The 20859-nt window shown below is 35.5% G+C and overlaps 1 protein-coding gene across 1 annotated transcript in view; it reads right to left on the bottom strand.

Moving 5' to 3' along the window:
- Window positions 1–5460: 5460 nt before the first annotated feature.
- BAI3 (brain-specific angiogenesis inhibitor 3) overlaps window positions 5461–20859 on the bottom strand; it is a 1099520-nt gene continuing 1084121 nt past the window's right edge. Inside the window, exons 30-31 of the mRNA XM_006835746.1 lie at window positions 14985–15089; window positions 5461–5977 (exon numbers count right to left, since the gene is read on the bottom strand). Of these exons, the coding sequence (XP_006835809.1) occupies window positions 5789–5977; window positions 14985–15089 (294 nt within the window). The 3' untranslated portion in view covers window positions 5461–5788. The remainder of the gene's footprint in view (window positions 5978–14984; window positions 15090–20859) is intronic.

The following is a 20859-nucleotide window of genomic DNA, read 5'->3' as shown; positions in this document are numbered from 1 at the left end:
GTTTGGACTGCAGTCTTCGTGATTCAATAGACTTTACAGTCCAACACATTAACCCACAGCACCACACCAGAACAAAAAATAGAGACTAAATAATTCATTCACCTGACAAATTGATAGAAACTTTGAGCTGAGAAAAGAAAAAGAATAGGAATTGAAATGCTGACCTTCAATTCTAATTACTATGACTCTTTTGCTCTGACTCTAATTACTATGACTCTTTGCTAGTTAGCCCTTCTTTGTAGAAGCTAGAGGTTTTCATGAGGACAGAGGTGTACTCAACCACTGAGCAAGAGGTTTTCAGGCCTATCATTTACACAGGTAGTTGCTACTAGAATAGTCATTCTCACAATAAAGTTTTCATTTTTATGTAAGAGAAAATAATGCAAGATGTTCTTGCTGGTTGTTTTGAGGTGACTGGCTTCTAGTGGACTATGGGTGTAGAAAATTGTTATCAGTTTAGGTGGTCTCACATCAAGTCTGTGGACACTTAATCATGTTAGCAACATTTAGAGACTGATTCATAAACCAAAATGTCATTTTTTATATATTGTAGAAAGGTAAATATTCCTGAACCAACATCTCAATACCATCAAATTGTATGGTATAAAGATAAAAGTAGAAGTCCAAACCAAGAAATGATTGGTAAGAATTAAAGAAAATTAGGTATTCTCACTCAGCTAACAATATTTATAACTTTTTACTTTGGAATTATTTCTACTGGAAGACCCATGGCTAGCTGTCTAATACGAGAAAAACATTTCACTTCAGCACTGCTGGCCAAACTTTGACAATTTAAAAAATGTTTCTTCTTTTTTCCAGTGGACTTGACGGCTCTTAACAACAATAGGCATACATTGTTAATACACAAAATAGATATTTTACTTTTGTCATAAATGCTAAATGTTGGATAGTAAGATATTTGCGAGGTGAGAAGTTGTTGCAATTGTTAATGCCATTGAATCTGTTCTGACTCATAGTGACCCTATATAGGGTTTCCAAGGAGTGGCTGGTGGCTTTGAACCACCAACCTTGAGGTTAGTAGTCCAGTGATTATCCTACAGTGCTATACCAGAACTCTAATATAAATTATTAATGGTGATTTGGCATCAGGGTTATGATTTATATGACTTAAACATTTTTAAAATTCTATTTTCAAGTTGTGTTTTTAGTAGAATTATTTCTTAAAACCATTCTGTAACACCTTTGGTTACCGTAGTTCAGTTTTCCTACTAACTTTGTCACGTGCCATGAAAGGTTGAAAATTTGAGGGTGTAGTGTATGTGAAGTTAAATCGTGAATTAATAGAACTTATGACTATCAACAATCAAATATATTGATACTTAATACTCTCTTTTAAAAATGCCTCCAAATATACAGCTGGAAAGTCACTGGAATTTAGAAAAGAATTGTAACTACATGGCTTTTAGATTTTTGATGTGTACACCAAGAATTGTGTACAGATTCTTTATCATGTCTCTGTATTGGCTTTCAAGACAATTTTTTTTAAAAATTGTAAGATGACATACTAGAGCCATTCCTTTTATTGCTTCAATGTTTTACCATATATTTGCAGAACTTATTTAATTGATTCTGACAATGATGAGGTTTCTCTAAGCAGCTGAGGATGATTCAAAATTTACAAACTAAATTTTGAAGAAAAGTTTTGTTGACTTCAGAATTTTTTTTTTTTATTGTGGATGTATGGTTTTACTTGACAGAGTGTCTGAAACTTAGCTGGAAATTCAGGATGGCTTTTCTCTTCTGTCTTCTTTAGTGTTATCTGGGTAATAAATAACACTAGCAAAATACTAACTCCATTTAAGAGGATTTTAAAAGTAATGTAGGTGAAAATAGAACCATACAAAAAGTTGCAGAACCAAATCTTTCTAGATCACTTGTTATTTTGGGTCAGCAATACTTTTCTGCTACAGTCAGCTGACTTCACTGCTCCGACGACAGCTGATGTTTTGTACCTCTACTGCCCACTTGAGAAGCATCTCTTCAGAACTTAATGCAGAAGGACTAAGTAGAAATACTAGGGTATCAATGAATGACACTGGAGTTGGAGTTAGATGCCTGAGTTCCAATATGGGGTCTGTCATTTACGAGATGACTTCAAACTGTTCATTGAAAAATGGAATTAAAGGATAATGGAACATTTTCACAGAACTTTTTGAAGCATTCTTATATTTATGATTCCTTAGGTAAGTCACTCAATCTCTCTGGTCCTCCAATTATTTAGGATAACTAACTTATGATTCCTGAGGCCTAATGGATAAAAAGAGATGTTGTTGAAGTTGTTAAATGCCATCGCATCAGCTCCAACCCATAATGACCCTGTATAGTGTCAAGGAGTGACTGCTGAGCTTGAACCGCCGACCTTGCTGTTCAAAGACTTTTTGGTCCATCGCATTAACCCACAGCACCACACCAGGGTAATAAAATACAAAGGATTAACATTTAAATAGTATCATTGCTTAATATCTAATATCATCAATAGAACTTTAACTGCCTAACGCATGCTATTTGGTACCCTGACCGCTTAGCATAGGAGTAAATACATAACAGTTGCTCAGCAATTTTAAACATGTTACTTGATATGGATGACTGCAATCATACTAAAGGAAATTACATGAATAATTCAACAAATATTTATTGTGGGAACACAATTGTGCTTTGGCCCTGAAGTAATACAAAATGAATTAGATACCAGTTCTGCTCTCCAGGCCTTTACAGTCCACTAGACGATATCAGAAATTCATATAAATAACAAGATAGAAGAGTAAAGAAAGGTCTTAAGAGAGATACAAAAGCAGCACTAAAAGAGATTAAAGGAGAAATTATTTCTAGCTTTGGGGATTATGAAAAATTTTGTGAAGATGAAATATGAGTTGAACATAGAAGAATAAATAAAATTAGGGCATGGGGGAAGGGAAAGAGTACATCCGCAGGTCATGAGTTCTCAAATCCAACTATTGAGGACTAAGGTGGCAGTTGTAAATCAGCATTAGCTCTGTGTGTGTTTAAGTACAGTGGAAATTTAAAATGAGGAAACTAGCAGAGGCCTTCATTTCAAATTATTATCCCTTGGTTCTTGTCTTCTGTACGTTTTTTCTTAATAGAATAAAAAGTAAACACCCAAAGCTAAAATACCACTACCACCACAATGTAGCATTGTACACAAACAAAATATTTCATTCTGCTATTTTTCAGTATATAATTACCTATTAGCTTTCATATATTAATAAAGTATTAAGTTACTAGAACTAGGAAATGAAAAAAATCTAAGATTATATTGCAATATATTGAATTTACGTGTTTTTTTTTCAAACATATACTTTGTATAATATTTTTTTAAACCAATGTTTTTCAGTTTGTAATGAGTGACTGCATACATGATCTGTATTCAGAGCTATACAGGTTACTGAGATGGAACTACATATTATGTGTATATATACAGTCGATGTTCTGTGTGGGTTACATATCCATGGAGTCAACCAACTTTGATTGAAAATATTCAGGGAGGGGGAATAGGAGTGGGAAGGAATACTTAGTGGTTATAACAATCCCTCAAAGGGTAAGAGGGAGAGTAAAGTGCCATTTACATAGTTTTTACATTGTATTGGGAATAGTCAGTATCTTGTTCTGTTGTGCATAGGCTCCCTATGAGTCAGAACTGACTTTATAGCACCTAACAATAACAGCAGGTATTACAAGTAAACTAGAGATTATTTAAAGTATAGTTATATATAGTTAGTTTGCAAATAATGTGCCATGTTATATAATGGGGTTTCAAAAAGTTCGTGGAAAAATTCCATTATCTTTTAATTCCATTTCTCCATGAACTTTTTGAAGCTCTTCAAATAAGTAAACATCTGAGGATTTTAGTATCCACAGGGGTTCTGGAATAAATTCCCCTATGAATACTGAGGGACAGTATCTATATAAGTATACACATATCAATATTTCATATTTATACATACATACATACATACGTACATATATACATACACACAAACACTCCCATATATACATAGAGGGGAGGGGAGGATAAAGAGAAAGACAGAGAAAGTGGTTTATCAATTATTATTCCTATCACCAGAAAGTCATTTTATAAATTTAATAGGCTTTAAAATTGTATTATAATTAGCATGAGGAATTTATTCTATTGAAAAACTAGTTCTTAATTTTGTTACACTCTTTTTTTAAAAATGATGTCACTTATTTAAAAAATTTGATTAAAAATAGACTTTGAAAATATCTTTACATTGAGAGCATTTTAAACATCTGACAGGAGTTAAGCCTGAGCTGTGTGATTTTTAAGGCTCTAGCTTAGTGCCACTTGTGTGTTGAAGCACCTATGTCTCTGACGGGCCTTCAAGTCCCTTGGTAGCAGGAACTGGCTCATCTGTTTCTGACAGACTACAGAAGACCAAGCAACTAAATAAATACACTAGAAACGTTGAAGGCTCTGATATCCCTCCTACCCAACTCTCCCTTCACTTCTCTCAGACTTACAAATACAGTCTCAAATCGGGCAAAAGGACAACCTCCTACTGCATTTCCCTTGAGGACCTAAGGAAGCGAGAGACATCACCAGTGTGACTCGAATACAAGAGAGGTCACTAGGGACCATTAGTGCAGCAGTTCACCTCAGTCTTCTCAGTCTTCCTTTTGAAACAAGAGATAACTTCCCTTTTGCCTTTTATAGAAAATTTTTATCTAGGACTCTTTAAAAAACCTGAATAAATCCATTGTTTGTGTGCTGTGAAAAGAGTAGTCTAAGTGATTTCTTTCGTGAAACATGCAAAAAACTTCATAACCTAAAGTAAACCTTTTGTTTTTATCAATACATTTTGTATGCTAACATACTGTTTTCTACTAGTTGTATTCTTACCACAACATAGAAAAAACCCAACATAAAATTTATGTAAGAGTATGATTGTAGTAGACTTCTGACAAGCTCCATTTACACGGTACATTGTTCCAAGGCGTATTTGTGTAGAAAATACAGAAGCACTATACAAATCTATTATATTTGAGAAATCATTAGCCTCAAAGGAATAGTAATGGTATGCTACTAAAACCATGAATACATTTGCATTAAAAAAAGTATAAATATGTAAATTTCCATTCAACAAATCTAAAATAAAATGCACTAAAAACTGATATGTAGACAAAAGTTTATTTACACCATACAACATTTTAAATATTTTATACACAGCTGCAGCAGAGAAAGCTACTTAGAGCTTTCTAGAGAAAACTGCAATAATAAAGATGTGAAATATATTATTCATATAAAAGTGAGATTATTACTTTATTGCATTTAAAGCAATGAAGAATGTAGCTCAACAAACATTCATTTAATGACAAAAACTTTGCTTTTATATTATAAAGTAAAAAGTGTAGTAATGGCCAAACAGACTGTTATAAACTTTAAAAACTGCATAAATATATACATTGTGCTTCATGGTGAAGTTTTTTGAAAACTAAACCATATGAAGCGGTTACAACATGAATTGTTGCTTGAGGTTTATCTATAAAGATTACCTTACAAATCCATTCCACGGGTACTTACAATACAGGATGGTCAGAACTGTACACCTGGTCTTCCCTCCACTAGCCTGACTAGTGAGAAATTACCATACGAACACACCACTGACTTTTGGCACATGAAGGTCCTGACATAGAATAGTCACACTGTCCAGATAGAAATGCCAGGCTTCCCAAGTCTTAAGTGTCAGTGCAATAAATTGTTTTGTCTCCACCTTAATCCGTCCTAATTTTGTTAAACTTCTGTTTGAAAGTCACCCTCTTGCACATCCAAAGGCAAATTCAGACACTTCTCCCACTCTGCTGGCCTCAGTTCCAAAGTGTCTTTTGCCTCTGAATCTAAGACATTGATTGTGGTGTAATGTTGATATTCACTGGGGGTTTTGAAAGTGTCCCATGGATTCTTGTTTGGTGCTGGGTTTTCCTGTTGAGAAAAGAGAGGAAGAGAGTCATTTATGTGAAGATTAGGATTGCTGTTTGTTGAGGTTTTCAGGAAGAGCATGTTTGTAAGCCTGATCCAGTTTATATGATTACAGAGATGATTTGAAATTGGGAACAGCTGCAAGAAAGAGTCTTTAAGTTATACTAAATAATTTTTACAGGAATCGAAGAAGTGACTAATATTCTGGAAGGCAATGTAGATGATTTTTTGTTTTGTTTTGTTTTGGGCATCTTGCTAATGATCAGTATGGCTTAGATGTTCAAATAAGAAGATTTTCAAATAAGTTATTGCTAAGATTAAATGTGAAAAATTAAATATTGTGGTACAATCTTTTGGAGTAAACAAAGTTTGAGAATGTTTAATGGGCATGCTGTTTACTAAGCAAAGACAGTTAACCAAACTGTTTCATAAAACAGAGTTTCATAACAAAAACTAAACAGAATTTTAGGTCCTATCTTTGCTTAATTTTTTCAAGAAATTATCATTTTAAGAATATCATAATATTGTTATATTACTTTGTTTGATAACCTATTTTTATGTTTTATATTCTCCACAATTTTTCTTATTTTAAATAAACGTTATTTAAAGCTCTCTATACAAGGAGTAAATGTCTGAGTATCATTAATGAACAAGAAGGACATCATGAGAGAAAGCCTCTTTGAGAAACATAAAACTGAAACACAAAAACAACCTGTGGGTAACTTGTTGTATGCTAAATTATGAAGATTATTGGTTAAAATAATTTATGTTTTAAGAGGAAACACCAATTGAAATTTGTCTTTTACATACTAATCCAGGTGCTAAATTCAATACACAGATTCACTAAAATGGGTCATTATTCATGATTATTGTTGTTGTTAAGTGCCATCGAGTTGGTTCCAACCCATAGTGACTCTGTACAGGGTTTCTGAAGAGCAGGTGGTGAGCTTGAACCGCTGACCTTGTGCTTCAAACGACTTTGCAGTCCAGCACATTAACCCACAGTGCCACACCAGTACTCCTTGTTGTTGTTGTTAAGTGCCATCGAGTCGGTTCTGACCCATAGCGACCCTGAACAGGGTTTCCGAGGCTATAAATCTTTATGGGAGCAGAAAGCCTCATCTTTCTCCGGCGAAGCAGCTGGTAGTTTCGAACTGTTGACCTTGTGGTTCACAGCCTGATTCATAACCACTATGCTACCAGAGCTCTTTAGGAGACCATTACACTCTTTAAAAAAATTTTTTTCTACTTTTGATTTTATTCCAACAAAAATACCAAGCTTCAAAAAGGATTTCCTTTAGAAAAACACTGCCTTTTTATTTTCTATGAATTCTTGATTTCTCTTCTTCCTGATCATTAAAATGGGTCAAAAGAGCTAACATTCCAATTTATTATCTTTTTTTAATGATAAAATATTATGTGTAGTTATACTATTATGGTTGTTGAATGTGTTCTTTCCTAGTACCATCTCCCCAAACAGAAGCACTATTTACAATCAACTATCCACTGGAACTCTGGTAGCATAGTGGATTATGAGTTGGGCTGCTAACTGCAAAGTAAGCAGTTCAAACATACCAGGTGCTCTGTGGGAGAAAGATGAGGTTCCTGTAAAGATTTACAGCTTTGGAAACCCTTTGCAGGGTCACTATGAGTCGGAATTGACTCCATGGCACATAACTACCACCATCTGGTGGAATATAAAACAAGTACTTCAATTGTTTTCTGGGTCTCATTCAGTATCCTAAATATCATCTTAATATGATTTTGTAAAAAATATTTATAGGTAAGCAACTAAGGCAATCTATAAAAATGTTTTTCATAACTAGAAATAACCAAATTCTTTATGACTTTAGATGTTTCCAGCACTAATTGGCCTTACTCATGAAGAAAGACAAGAAAAAAATAGTGAAAAGTAAAGTGTTAATAAAAAGTTGACTTTTAGGATATGCGGTAATAGTGGTGGTTATGCACCGTGGAGTCGTTTCTGACTCATAGCGACGTTATAAATCCTTACGGGAGCAGAAAGCCTCATCTTTCTCCCGCGTAGCCCCTGGTAGTTTTGAACTGCTAACTTTGAGGTTCACAACCTGATTTGTAAATACTACACTACCAGAGTTCCTTTTTTTACAGGTTAATAATTCTACTTTAATCTACTGTCTTGAAATCTTGTATCATGAGTCAACTCTTCCTCTTGTTCCTTCTCTGTGTGCCTCCTTTCTTACTTCTTTCCTTTGCCTTTTCTGCCAAACTTCAACCAATATTTACTTACCAGGCTGTCTGTGCTGGATACTGTATTTAGTACTAGGGGCAGAAGGTGATAAATATGAAAAAGCAGCATTTTCTCTAGAGAGCACAAGATTTAAAGTCTCATGTATGCTCAGGTAGCATAGTAATTACAAGTTGGGATGCTAACCTCAAGGTCAGCAGTTCGAAACTATCAGCTGCTCTGCTGGAGAAAGATGAGGCTTTCTGTTCTTGTAAAGATTTACAAACTTGGAAATAGGGTCACTATAAATCGGAACTGACTACACAGCACAAAATCACCATCACCATGCAGATCCAAGTCCTCAATTCCTCTATTTCATATGAATGTTAATTTGGAATTTAATTTCTCTGAACTTCAACTTTAATATTTGCAGAACAGAGGCACTCTGTATGATGAGGCCAAGCAGTTGGTAGATTGCACAGATCAAAACCTACCTAACTGCAAAAAAGAAAAATTTAAGAAATAAAAAGGTGGGGAATACCTGGGATAGTGCCTAGAATTGAACAAATGTTCACTATAGAGTAATTATACTTATTATGTAAGGTGCTTAAAGTTAAAAAGATATGTAAGATATATCTACACCTACTCCTCACTTGTTGCTTGCTGAAAGTGAAAAGGACTTGAAACATTTACTTATGAAGATCAAAGAGCACAGCCTTCGATATGGATTACATCTCAATGTCAAGAAAACAAAAATCCTCACCACTGGACCAATAAACAACATTCTTATCAATGGAGAAAAGATTGAAGTTGTCAAGGACTTCATTCTTCTTTAATCAACTATTAACACTCATGGACGCAGCAGTCAAGAGATCAGACGACGTATTGCATTGGGCAAATCTGCTGCACAGGAACTTTTTAAAGTATTGAAGAGCAGAGATGTCAGCTTGAGGACTAAGGTGCACCTGACCCAGGCCATGGTGTTTTCAATAGTCTCATATGGATGTGAAAGCTGGACAGTGAATGAGGAAGATCGTAGAAGAATTGATGCCTTTGAGTTGTGGTGTTGGAGGAGAATACTGAAAGTGCCATGGACTGCCAAAAGAACCAATAGATCTGTTTTGGAAGAAGTGCAGCTAGAATGCTCCTTGGAGGCCAGGATGGCTAAGCTTCGTCTCTCATACTTTGGACATATTGTCCGGAGGAAACAGTCGCTGGAGAAGGATGTCATGCTGGGTAAGGTGGAGGGTCAGAGAAAAAGAGGAAGACCCCTAACGAGATGGATTGGTCAGGTGGCATCATTGATGGACTCAAGTGTGGCAGCGGTGGTGAGGTTGGTCCAGGATCAGACATTGTTTCATTCTGCTGTGCATGGGGTCACTCTGAGTCAGTTCCGACTCGATGGCACCTGACAACAACAACAACTCCTCACTTGTAACAATTGTGAGGATGGCTCAAGCCTGGGCAGCATTTCACTCTGTTGTGCACAATATTACTGTGATTCAGAACATTCTTGATTTCACCTAACAAGAACTCCTCACTTACCAGCTATCTTATCCTCTAGCATTTTGCATTTAAATAATAATAAAAAAAATCTATGTAACTGTTTTGCGCATTAATGTCATACATCTGGCAGTAATGAACACAGAGGTGTCAGACAAGTATAAGATAGCTATGATGGTTACAGTTATGTATCAACTTGATGGGCCATGATTCTCTGTGGGTTGGCAGTTATATACTGATACAATGTGGCAGTTATGTAATGAGGTATCCATTCTTCATTTTGTGATCTGATGTGGTCATCCTTTATTTTACATAACACTGATTTTCATATAATGACTTGGTCTTTGGAACCTAACAATGTCCATAAGTGTTGTTTTTAAGTGACCTAGAGTAGGTTCCGACCCATAGTGATCCTTGTGATTCAAATCACTTTGAAATCCAGCACATTAACCCACAGTGCTATACCAGGACTCCCATAAATGAGGAGTAGGTGTATATTTATTTATATCTATGGTGCAGCAAGAATTGATGTAGAAGAATTGATGCTTTTGAGTTACGGTTTTGGAGGAGAATATTAAAAGTGCCATGGGCTGCCAAAAGAACCAATAGATCTGTTTTGGAAGAAGTGCAGCCAGAGTGGTCCTTGGAGGCCAAGATGGCCAAACTTCGTCTTTCATACTTTAGACATATTGTCAAGAGGGACCAGTTGCTGGAGAAGGATATCATGTTTGGTAAGGTGGAGGATCAGTGAAAAAGAGAAGACCCCTGAGATGGATTGGCCAAGTGGCAACATTGATGGACTCAAGTGTGGCAACAAAAATAGTGAGATTGGCCCAGGTTCGGGCAATGTTTCATTCTGTTGTGCATAGGGTCGCTATGAGTTGGTACCAACTCAATGACACCTAACAACAATGGTGCAGTAAAAGGGGCTCTGGTAGCGTAGTGGCTACAAATCAGGCTACTAATCTCAAGGTCGGCATTTGAAACTACCAGTTGTTCTGTGGCAGAAAGATGAGGCTTTCTGCTCCCATAAAGTTTACAGTCTCAGAAATCCTGTACAGGGTCATTATGGGTCAGAATCGACTCCACACACATAACAACAACAACATGATGCAGTGAAAGTATTATGGGGGCTCATAAGAAGATGATGAGATGATTTCCTTTAGTGGGAAGCACATAGACCTTTCCAAGAGAAGTGACATTACAGCTGGTACAGCAAGATGGGTTTGGTTATGAAGACATATGTGTGATTGTAACTAGGGTGACTGAATAGGCATACCAGGAAGTAAAAACTCAGTGAGCATCAAGTTGGGAAAACTCTGAGAATAGTGACCAATTTTAGTTGGAATAAGAAAGAACAACAGAAAAACCAGGTGGGAAGTGAATTGGAAGTCATGTCATAAGGGGATCTGAATTTGAAATTTATTTTACAGACAATGGGGAATCATTGAACATTTTGAGGTGCCTCCGTGACTTGAATCATCACTGGTGTGAACTCTGTAGAATTACGTACAGAGTTGTCTTACTCATCTTAGACAAGATCTGTGTCTAATGGAACTTCCTGGGAATCCTTAGTTTGACATAAAGTTCAATTATTTCAATGCTAAAAGGTATCTGAAGTGTATATTAATTTTCTTTGAAAATAGTGGCTCCCTTATGTTTGCAATAGGTGACATTTTACTTGTATATTTCAAGGATCAAATGCTATAGATATATGAACTAAAAGGACCCATTTAAAGCTTTGGAATTCAAATGACCTAAATTTGAATTCCAAAAAAGTATTCTTGTCAGGGTGCAACCAATTGAATTTCTAAGAGATTCTATTAGTAGGTAATAAATCGATTCAAATAAGGTTGGCTTTCTTATTCATCTCCATTGCCATCCATGACCCTCTTAGCTGAGCTACAGTTTTCACCATTGCTCACAGATGTGCACTCTTTATGGCAGAAGCCCCAGCTCCTTTAGAAATTATACACCCAGCAATCAGAAGGGAAACAGGAAGTTCAGGGAGTCGGGAAGGAGCTGATGGTCAGTGGATGGTGTCCACAAATGGCTGGATTTTCTGTATGGTTAGAAGGTGTGCCTATATAGTCTCGTGTGGAAATGTATAATGTTGTTCAATGATAAATTGTGGAACAGCCTAGAAGGGTCATTGTACATGGCAGTGAAAGTTACAGAGGCCTGCAATGGCTTGAACTGGGACACTCAAATTAATGATTTAAAATTCAATTAGAGTTAACATTCTGAATTTCTACAGTTGGTTTTTTTTGTTTTTGTTTTTGGCTGTTGTTGTTTATTTGGCTTTTTTTATAGCTCAAATACAGAGCAGAAGAGATGCAGCTGAAATGAGGCATGTGTGATAATGATCAAATGGATTATGAATTCAATATAAGGCAACATGTTATAGAACTTCCAAAAATGTTAATGTGGTATTAATGTTGCATCAGTAGAAACAGAATATTCAAATGAGATGTTAGTTGATTATTAGAATTCAGAGTGACCCAGAATATGGCCAAGGTGCCGGAGCTTTCTCTGTAATTCCAGTAGCAGGATATCCATCTGTTTGTGGATAAATCCCTTGCTTCCTTCTGCCTTTGTTCCTCTTTCCCCAGCTCCATCCATTCGTTTACTCCTTATTTCTCCTCTTATAATCCTCCCTCCCTTCTTTTTTGCAACCTACCAATATTTGAAGACACAGAAAGTGAATTTTATTTATTTTTAAGCTGCAAGAATTGGGGGAAGCTTTTTGGAAAGAGATCTTAATTACAAATGGTTTTTGTGGCACATTCAAAGTAATAGTGTGTTGTCTCTGGATATCATTAAATAGTGTCTTTCTTTTTGTAGTGTGATTTAAATATTGTACTGTCTAGAAGCAGAGAAATGGACTAAGTGGGTTTTTGGTTTCCCTTTGAGTCCCCAAATTCCATTATTGTACCTAATTACCATCATTTGCAGTGCTGGGCAGGTGTTATGAGTTAGTAGCCAGAAAAAGAAAAAAATAGATTTTTAAAAACGTCTTTATCCATCCAATCAGGCAATTTTTCATTAGCAATGTGCCACAACAAATTATGTAACTGAATTAAGGATAATGAACTCACATGTTCATTAGTAATCAAAACTGAATAAGGAACTTCTGGTCTTTTTTCTGTTTTCAGATATTTAGGACAATAATTAAGTAGCAATGACAACTCTATCCTTTCCATTCTTAAACCTCCCAAAGAGTAAATATTTATAAATCTTTTCTAGAAAAAGGCATGCTGCTACAGAAATGTGGTATAATTAGTAGACTATTTTGGTTGTCAGGAAACTGAGATGCAGATACAGATATTTGTGACATTAATGATTTAATACCCAGACCATACAACAATGGGGAAATTACAATCATATTTTAGCAGTCAGCCAGCTGTATCTATTGCACAAATCTTACATTTGTAAACCTACTCCCTCCTTTTTTTTTTTTTTTAACAGATTAAGTTTCTTTAATTTATTTCAATACTATCTTTCAGTATTCCAAAATGAGTAGCTAATATGTTTAGGACTAATCTCAATAGTATAATTCTCATTTTGTCTGCTTGCTAAAAATTGACAGCTTAATGTAAAAAAAAGTTGATGAGAAAGAATCCCTTTACATAGGCAGTGCCTTCTATCTACTTAGCATTATACAGACAATATAAATCACACATGATTCCTACATTCAGGAGGACAACAGACTGTTACACAGAACTATTTAGAGACCAATTAAGAATTAAAATGTATAGTATTCTCTGTAACCTTAATTTAACAGCCATCGATTCAACGCTTACAGACATACACCTACTAGCAGCCATATCCAGTATCATACTAAGATGAATGAAAGAAAAACATAAATATACCTAAATTCTTGCATTTCAGAAGGGAGTCCTGGTGTCGCGCTGTGGGTTAATGCGCCAGACTGCAAAGCCGTCTGAACTGCAAGGTCGGCGGTTCAAACTTACCAGCTGCTCCTTGGAAACCCTATACAGGGTCGCTATGGGTAGGAACCGACTAGAAGGCACTTAACAACAACAATGTTACTAATCAGGAAGCTAAGACTGAGTATCATAATGTACATACAGAAGAATCACTAGCGTATAATGTGACGATACACCAAATATATGTACACTCTATATATACACAGCATTCTAGATGTCGAGATGTTTGGAGGAGTAGAATTGCCTCAGGAGCTGAAAGAGTGTGAGGCAAAGAAATATCACCAGAGTGAAGAAGAATTAGAATTGGTAACAGTCTCACCCGTCTCTTATACCTCTGAGCATTGGTTTCCTAAACTATGAAGTGCCCTACCTGCTTCTTGAAACTGTAAGGACCCAAAGAAGCATATATTAATTATTGTTTTATATATTCAATTTAGGAAGAGGAAACAGGTTTAGAAAACTTAGTTGGGTGACATGCTTTCCACTGGCAAATAGTTCTTTGTTTGAAGTTTTGACTAAAATCCTGGCCCTACACTCCTACGAATAATTAATGTAGCCACCAATAGTGTGATATACACATAGTAATTTATAAAAAATAAATAATTTATAAAAAATTTAAAAAATATTATTTTATTGGATGAAGTCCTGTACTAATGTGAACGAATGAGCAGAGGATGATTACAATAAACCCTTAAAATCTCACTGTTGTGTGTGTCAGAATTCTTCACAAAACAACAATTTGCCTAGAAACACAACAGTAGGTTACTGCTCTGGTATCAGGTTCATATGTATAAGACAATTACATTTTAGGACCTCAAAATGCCAGGATTCAAATGAAAATGGTAAAAGTCAATTACTTGGATATTTGAATTAACTCAATAATCACTTTGTTGATATAATAGACTGATAATCTGACACTACTGCTAAATAAAGCTCATAAGTAATGATATTTGAAATATGAAGAAAAATGTTAAAAAATGTTATCGTTCCTAATGTATGTCTCCTAGAAGCCAATGCAAAATGCATTTTATGAGGGGAGAGGTAATTTTATTTCCCATGTGTTCTAGTCTTCTGTGTTCAAGACAATTAGGATGTTCTGAAGGGGGACTCCCAGGGTGGTGCAATTTGGGCTGCTAACTTAAAGGGTGAAAGTTCAGGTACACCCAGAGGTGTCTTAAAAAAAACTCCTGGAAACTAGTTTCAAAAATGTAGCCCTATGGAGCCGCGTTATACAGTGACACACATACAATCTGAATCAACTTGACAACAACTGGTTTACTGTTTGTAGTACTCGGCTCACACCTGGCATTTCAAACAACATCTAGGGCTGGATGAAGCAAAGCATACTCACCATACTGCTTGTATTTGGTATATCCCGAAATCTGTCCAAAGTTTGAAATTTCTGATTTAGTTCCTGAAACAGTTCCATATGCCTCTTTCTTGTATGCATGACCTTCTGTAAAAGAGAACAGAATGGCTTTCATTTCTAATTTGATTTGTGCCTTAAAAAAGGAATTATCACATTTTCACTTTACTAATTAGAAAAATCAACTTAGGCAGCAACCAAGAGGTCCCAGAAGATGCCACAAATACAAATGAGTTATATCAAATCCTTGCTTACTATTCAGCACTTCTTAAAGAATTGTTTTTACTTCCATTTACAAGATTACCAAAAACAGTTTTCTCTTGTGGGTACATTAAAAATGTAGCAGTCATCCCTGTGTAAGATTTTCATCATTCAAAAGTTAATGATGTTTTAAGAAAAGAGGTTTAAAAATTTGGACTTGCAACACACCCAAGTTCCTCTATGTTCGCCATGGGAAATATTACTTTTTTTATGTTTTATTTCTATAAACACAAAAATCCTAGCTGGTTGTACTAAAGGGGGAACAAAATCCCTGGTTCTGCCATTAAGAGTGACTCAGAGCACTAAAATGTCTGAAATATATGTGGGATCTAAAACCTTGCACTTTCAATAGGAACAATGATTTAGTTTCACAGAAGGAAAATCTGACCCATAAGTTTCTTATATTTGTTTACTAGATGGTACAGAATCTTCACAATTAGCGTCCAGAGCATAAATTGTGTGGTTGTTGAGATTCTAAAATCACAGATACAAATAAGTTAATACTCTGCATCCCTAGTTACACCCTTTTTCCCAACTCTATCATGAGATTTAACAGATAAAGCCATAAATAAAAATGACATTAGGGTAAGTATCAATGGCTGAATCTTTTTCTATTCAGAGCATTTAAAAGAGAACCACCAGCCACTTCTCAGAAACCCTATACAGGGTCACTAAAAATCAGAACTGACTTAATGGCATTCAACAACAATAACAATAAAGAAAAGTCAGATAATAAAGTGCCATGGATTTAATAGTATTATTTTAAAGGAAAAAGTCTTCCTCAATTTTAATTTTTAAAAGGTAAAAATCAGTATTTTGGCAATTTTCCAAGACTGTAGTTTCATACCTCATAATTTTCTCATACGGATTACATTGTTGTTGTTGTTAAGTGCCGTGGAGTCAGTTCCAACTCATTGTGACTCTTTATAGGGTTTCCAAGGAGCAGCTGGTGAGCTTGAACTACCAACCTTGTGGTTCAAACTGACTTGAGATCAAGTGTTTATCCTATGGGGTCACACCATAGGTATTGTTAGGTTGGTGTTGTTAAGTGCCACTGAGTTGGTTCCAACCCATAGCAACCCTGTATGGGGTATCCAAGGAGAGGCTGGTGGGTTTGAACCACTGATTTTGTAGTTCCAACTCACCTTGCAGTCCAGTGCATTATCCTGCAATGCCATACTAGGACTCCTAGTGTGCATTGTTATATGCATACCTAAACTCTGATTTGAACATTTGGTCCATTTATTTAATTATCAAATATTTTTCAGGGTAAGGATGTGTTTTGAAAAAAAACTGTATCTTTGGGAAAATATCTATAATTCCTCATTTTCTTCCAAAAAGATACTTGTGGAAACCACTTTATCTCTAAGAGAGAAAAGAAAAGGGCAAAATAGAACTGCAAATTTTATCTTTAACCAATCAAATCCTAGTATCTTCAATGCCAACTTTCATTTCTATTTTCATCTCTTACACTTCGGACATATTGTCAGGAGGGACCAGTCACTGGAGAAGGATATCATGTTTGGTAAGGTGGAGGGTCAGATAAAAAGTGGAAGGCCCCCAACGAGATGGATTAACGAAGTGGCAGCATCAATAGGCTCAAGCGTGGTAACAATTGTGAGGTTGACCTGGGATCGGGCAGTGTTTTGTTCTGCTGTGCACAAAGTCACTATGAGTCGGTACCGACTCGATGGCACCTAACAACAACAGACAATCATTTGCTTAATGTCCTCTATTTTGATTCACTTACATTTATGTGTGAGAATTCTGACATTTTAAGTCTTGCAATAACCAAATTCCATCTTTGCTTTCCTTAGCTGTAAGAGTTGATTGTTGAGAACTGGAATGTGCCAACATTACTCATGATAGGACATGAAACATAGCAAGCAATTATAGAGCGATTAACTTCCCATCAGTACGGAGGAGAGTACAGGAAATACATTTGTAGGATTTACAGAGAAACACCAGGCAAACACAATTTGACTAGCGATAGCTGATGGAGATTTATGAAAGGATTTGCATTTTGGTTGGCAGCAGAACACTTTAATCACTGCATGATCAGGGCTCCTGTATATAAGCAACTGAATGGAGAGATGTTGAGAACCACATGGTCGACAAACACAATGCAGTACAGTTAGTACTGGGTCCTAAGATACTGTGATACAATATGGATTTGGAATGATTTTTTTTTTGTAAATCATAGTAATTATAATAGTTAGCTATGCTAGTTAAAATATTGACTTTGGCTTTAACTTATAGTGTTTTTCATAGCAGTGAATCTTACTACACAGAGCAATTTTGTACTGGGACAAAGTAAAAGTGCTGTCACACTCCTGATATATATCTAGGGATATTTCATTCTTTCATGTAATATATATACATATGTTTATATATATTATCATGAAAGAAAGAATATATATATATATATCATGAAACATATATATCAGTATGTTTCAGATGCTGAGATGACAGTGGTGCACAAAATCCAACAGGGTTCCTACCCTCTTGTAGTTTCAGGTATAATGAAGGACATTTATTGTTGTGGTTATGTGCCATGGAGTTGGTTCTGACTCATAGTGACCCTGTACAGGGTTTCTGGGACTATAAATCTTTACAGGAGCAGAAAGCCTCATCTTTCTCCTGAGAAAGAGCTGGTAGTTTCAAACTATTGACCGTGAGATTAGCAGCCCGATTAGTAACCACTGCGCTACCAGAGCTCCTTAAGGAAGGACACAGACATTAATGATATAATAATGCTTATAAATATAAAAATTATAATTATGATTTTTAAAAGGCAAATGGTGTTGCTTTGAGAATAAATCGTAGGGGAATTTGCTAAGTCCAAGTAAGGCAGATCCAAATTTTACATGTTCAAATTTAAGTTGAAAATTCTCATGTCAAATATTTGCACAATCTTTTTATCTCCCCCTTTCTTCCCTTTAGAATCTGAATAATTTCTAGATCAGTTTTCAGTGCTATAAATAATATCATCTCAATGAAATCTGTACTGTCCAAAGACAAGGAACTCATCTCCATCTAAGTGAGTTAATACTGCTGGCACAGCTCATGCATTTTCAGGTGGACATTTGATGATTTTTGTCTGTGCAGCCTACATTTACCCTTTATCTCATGAAAGGATCTAATTTTGCCTTATGAAGCTATAGCTTCCCATTTGTCAACTGAGATTCCAACTGTCCCTTAGTCAAAAGGTGAGCTATTCCATATCTTTTCTAACAAAGTTCACATTTGTTTGTTAGTCCAAGTCATTTTCTATTTCTTGCAACCACACACTTCTACTACAGTGTGTTCAATAAAGTGTCAAATATGCCCCATGAAAATTAAAATGAGTTCTGCCCATTCAACCAGAATATGATTATATTCTGATTGAATGGGCAGAACTTGATTTTGAAGTGTGTGGAATTTATTTTTAGGAGTTAGATTGCTAGGACACACTCAGCCATGTTTTCACTTCATCAAAGGTGATTTTCATCCATAAAGAGCTGCTTTCAGGAAACCAAACAGGTGAAAGTCAGATGGAGCTAGATCAGGACTATAACTAGTATGCTTTAAAACCTCAAAAGGAAGTTTTTGCAGAGGGTCAACAGTGCGGGCAGAGGTGTGAGGATGTGTATTGTCAGACAAGATCACAAGGTCCTTGGATGGCAGTTATCTGGGTTTAATCCAAAATTAAGGCTTTAGCTCTTCAGTGAGCATCTCACTATTGATTGTTAAACCTTTTTATTGATAGTGTTCCAATACTGGCCCTCGAAAATCCCAGAAAACTATAGTATCAATTTTCCAGCTGATGGTTGATTTTGAACCTTTTCCTTGATTTGTGATTGAGGATGTTTCCATACTCTGCCATTTACTCTCATGATGAATCCATGTCTCACCACCAGTAATGATTTTTGAAAGAAAATGTTACCTTCCTTCTAGTATTGGTCCAAATTTTGTTTGCAGATGTCAAAACACTTCTGTTTATGCTCTTCCATGAGTGTTTTGGTACTCATTTTGTACAAACTTTTCGAAACCCAAGTCTGTCATGGATTATTTCATCGGCATAGACATGGCTGATTTGCAAATGATTTGCACATAATCCATGGTCACTTATGTATTCGACAAAATCATTTCATTGTATGATCAATGTTGTCATCAGCCGTGGATGTGGATGGGCATTTTAATATAACTAGAGTGTGGATAATTTTTGACTCACACTCATATATAAACAAAGTACTTTTGCAATGTTCTATAGGGGTTCATGAAAATTATTCTGAATAATAAATATCAAGAACCCTGAAATAAATATAGAAGTAAATGAGAAATTCAGATACTGAAATTTAGGACACGTCCTATCTAGAATCATTAACTGCAAATACATTCTCATACTAGATAATCATTCTAGTTGGAAGTTGCCCCTTTAGCACAGCAATGATAGCCTGGTAGTTTTGGCACAAAAGCCACATTAGACTTGCCAATACATGGCTCATGTATCTGTTGTGGGTTCAGTTTGATTTTTCCTTCGTATTCATAGACCCAAACGCCTCTAGCTTTTCCAGTTGAAGTGAATGGGTAGGGTCCATTGATGAGAAAGTCAGCATCACAGCACACATTAGGAATTTTCTAGTCCAGTAATAATCGGAAATGCAGTTTGCTGTAGTTTTAGTTTTCACAAATGTTAATGTTTTCTCCTTCTTTATTTACTTGGGTTAATCATTTTTTTTTAATGCAGCACTCATGACTTTTATAGTCTTAACTACTTAATTGGAAGTTTTAATTCTTATAAACCTTATTGGTCTATTATTTAAATAGTTATTTTTGGTTCTTTACTGATTGTAAGGCTATGTATTAATTGCTTCCTTTCTTTTGTGACATAAATAAACATCCTGCTCTCTGAGGAAATTGACTTCTGTGAAAAACTCAACTTTTCTAAACCCTTGTAAAATTTTCAAATATTCTAATTTACGTAGATTTTCTAGTTAAATAATCAAAGGTATATTCTAATTGGCAATATCTATAAAATTCAGGTTCCTTTATTATAATGTCCAATAAATATTATAGGCATTTTCACAATAAAGAGAAATGCTTGGTGATATTTCCTTCTATTCAGATGAAAAGCCTTCAACATTATTTTGAAGCTGTGCATGATTTCTTATCACAAGAGGGTCAGCAATGCAACTACACAGAAACATGCTCTCATGACTGGTTTATTTCTTAGGATGCCTATCTTTTATTGTATATTTTGTAACTCAAAGAAGTCAGTTTTTGTAGCCCTTTAGTTTAGATATTAGAGAACATATGTTAAGCTGTGAAATACTTTCATAACATTTCAGATTATTGAGGAAACAGAAGTTGCAGCAACTTGTACATATGGAGTACCTACTATATCCCAGACATTCTCCAAGATCCTTTAAATACTTGAAACATGTCAAACCTAACCACTTTGTATCAGGATGAATTTAGGATCAAGTGTCAGTTCCATCACTTACAGATTGTGTGGCCTGAGGCAAGAAATTCAATCTTCCATTAACCCCATGTCAGTAATCAGATTGCCATGAAGAGTTGTTTTGAAGATTTAAAAAAAAAAAAAATATATTATATA

Source organism: Chrysochloris asiatica, unplaced genomic scaffold (genome assembly GCF_000296735.1).
Source record: "Chrysochloris asiatica unplaced genomic scaffold, ChrAsi1.0 scaffold00019, whole genome shotgun sequence".
Lineage (NCBI taxonomy): Eukaryota > Metazoa > Chordata > Mammalia > Afrosoricida > Chrysochloridae > Chrysochloris > Chrysochloris asiatica.
Note: the sequence above shows the minus strand (reverse complement) of the source record. Positions and strands in the feature narration are given on the sequence as shown.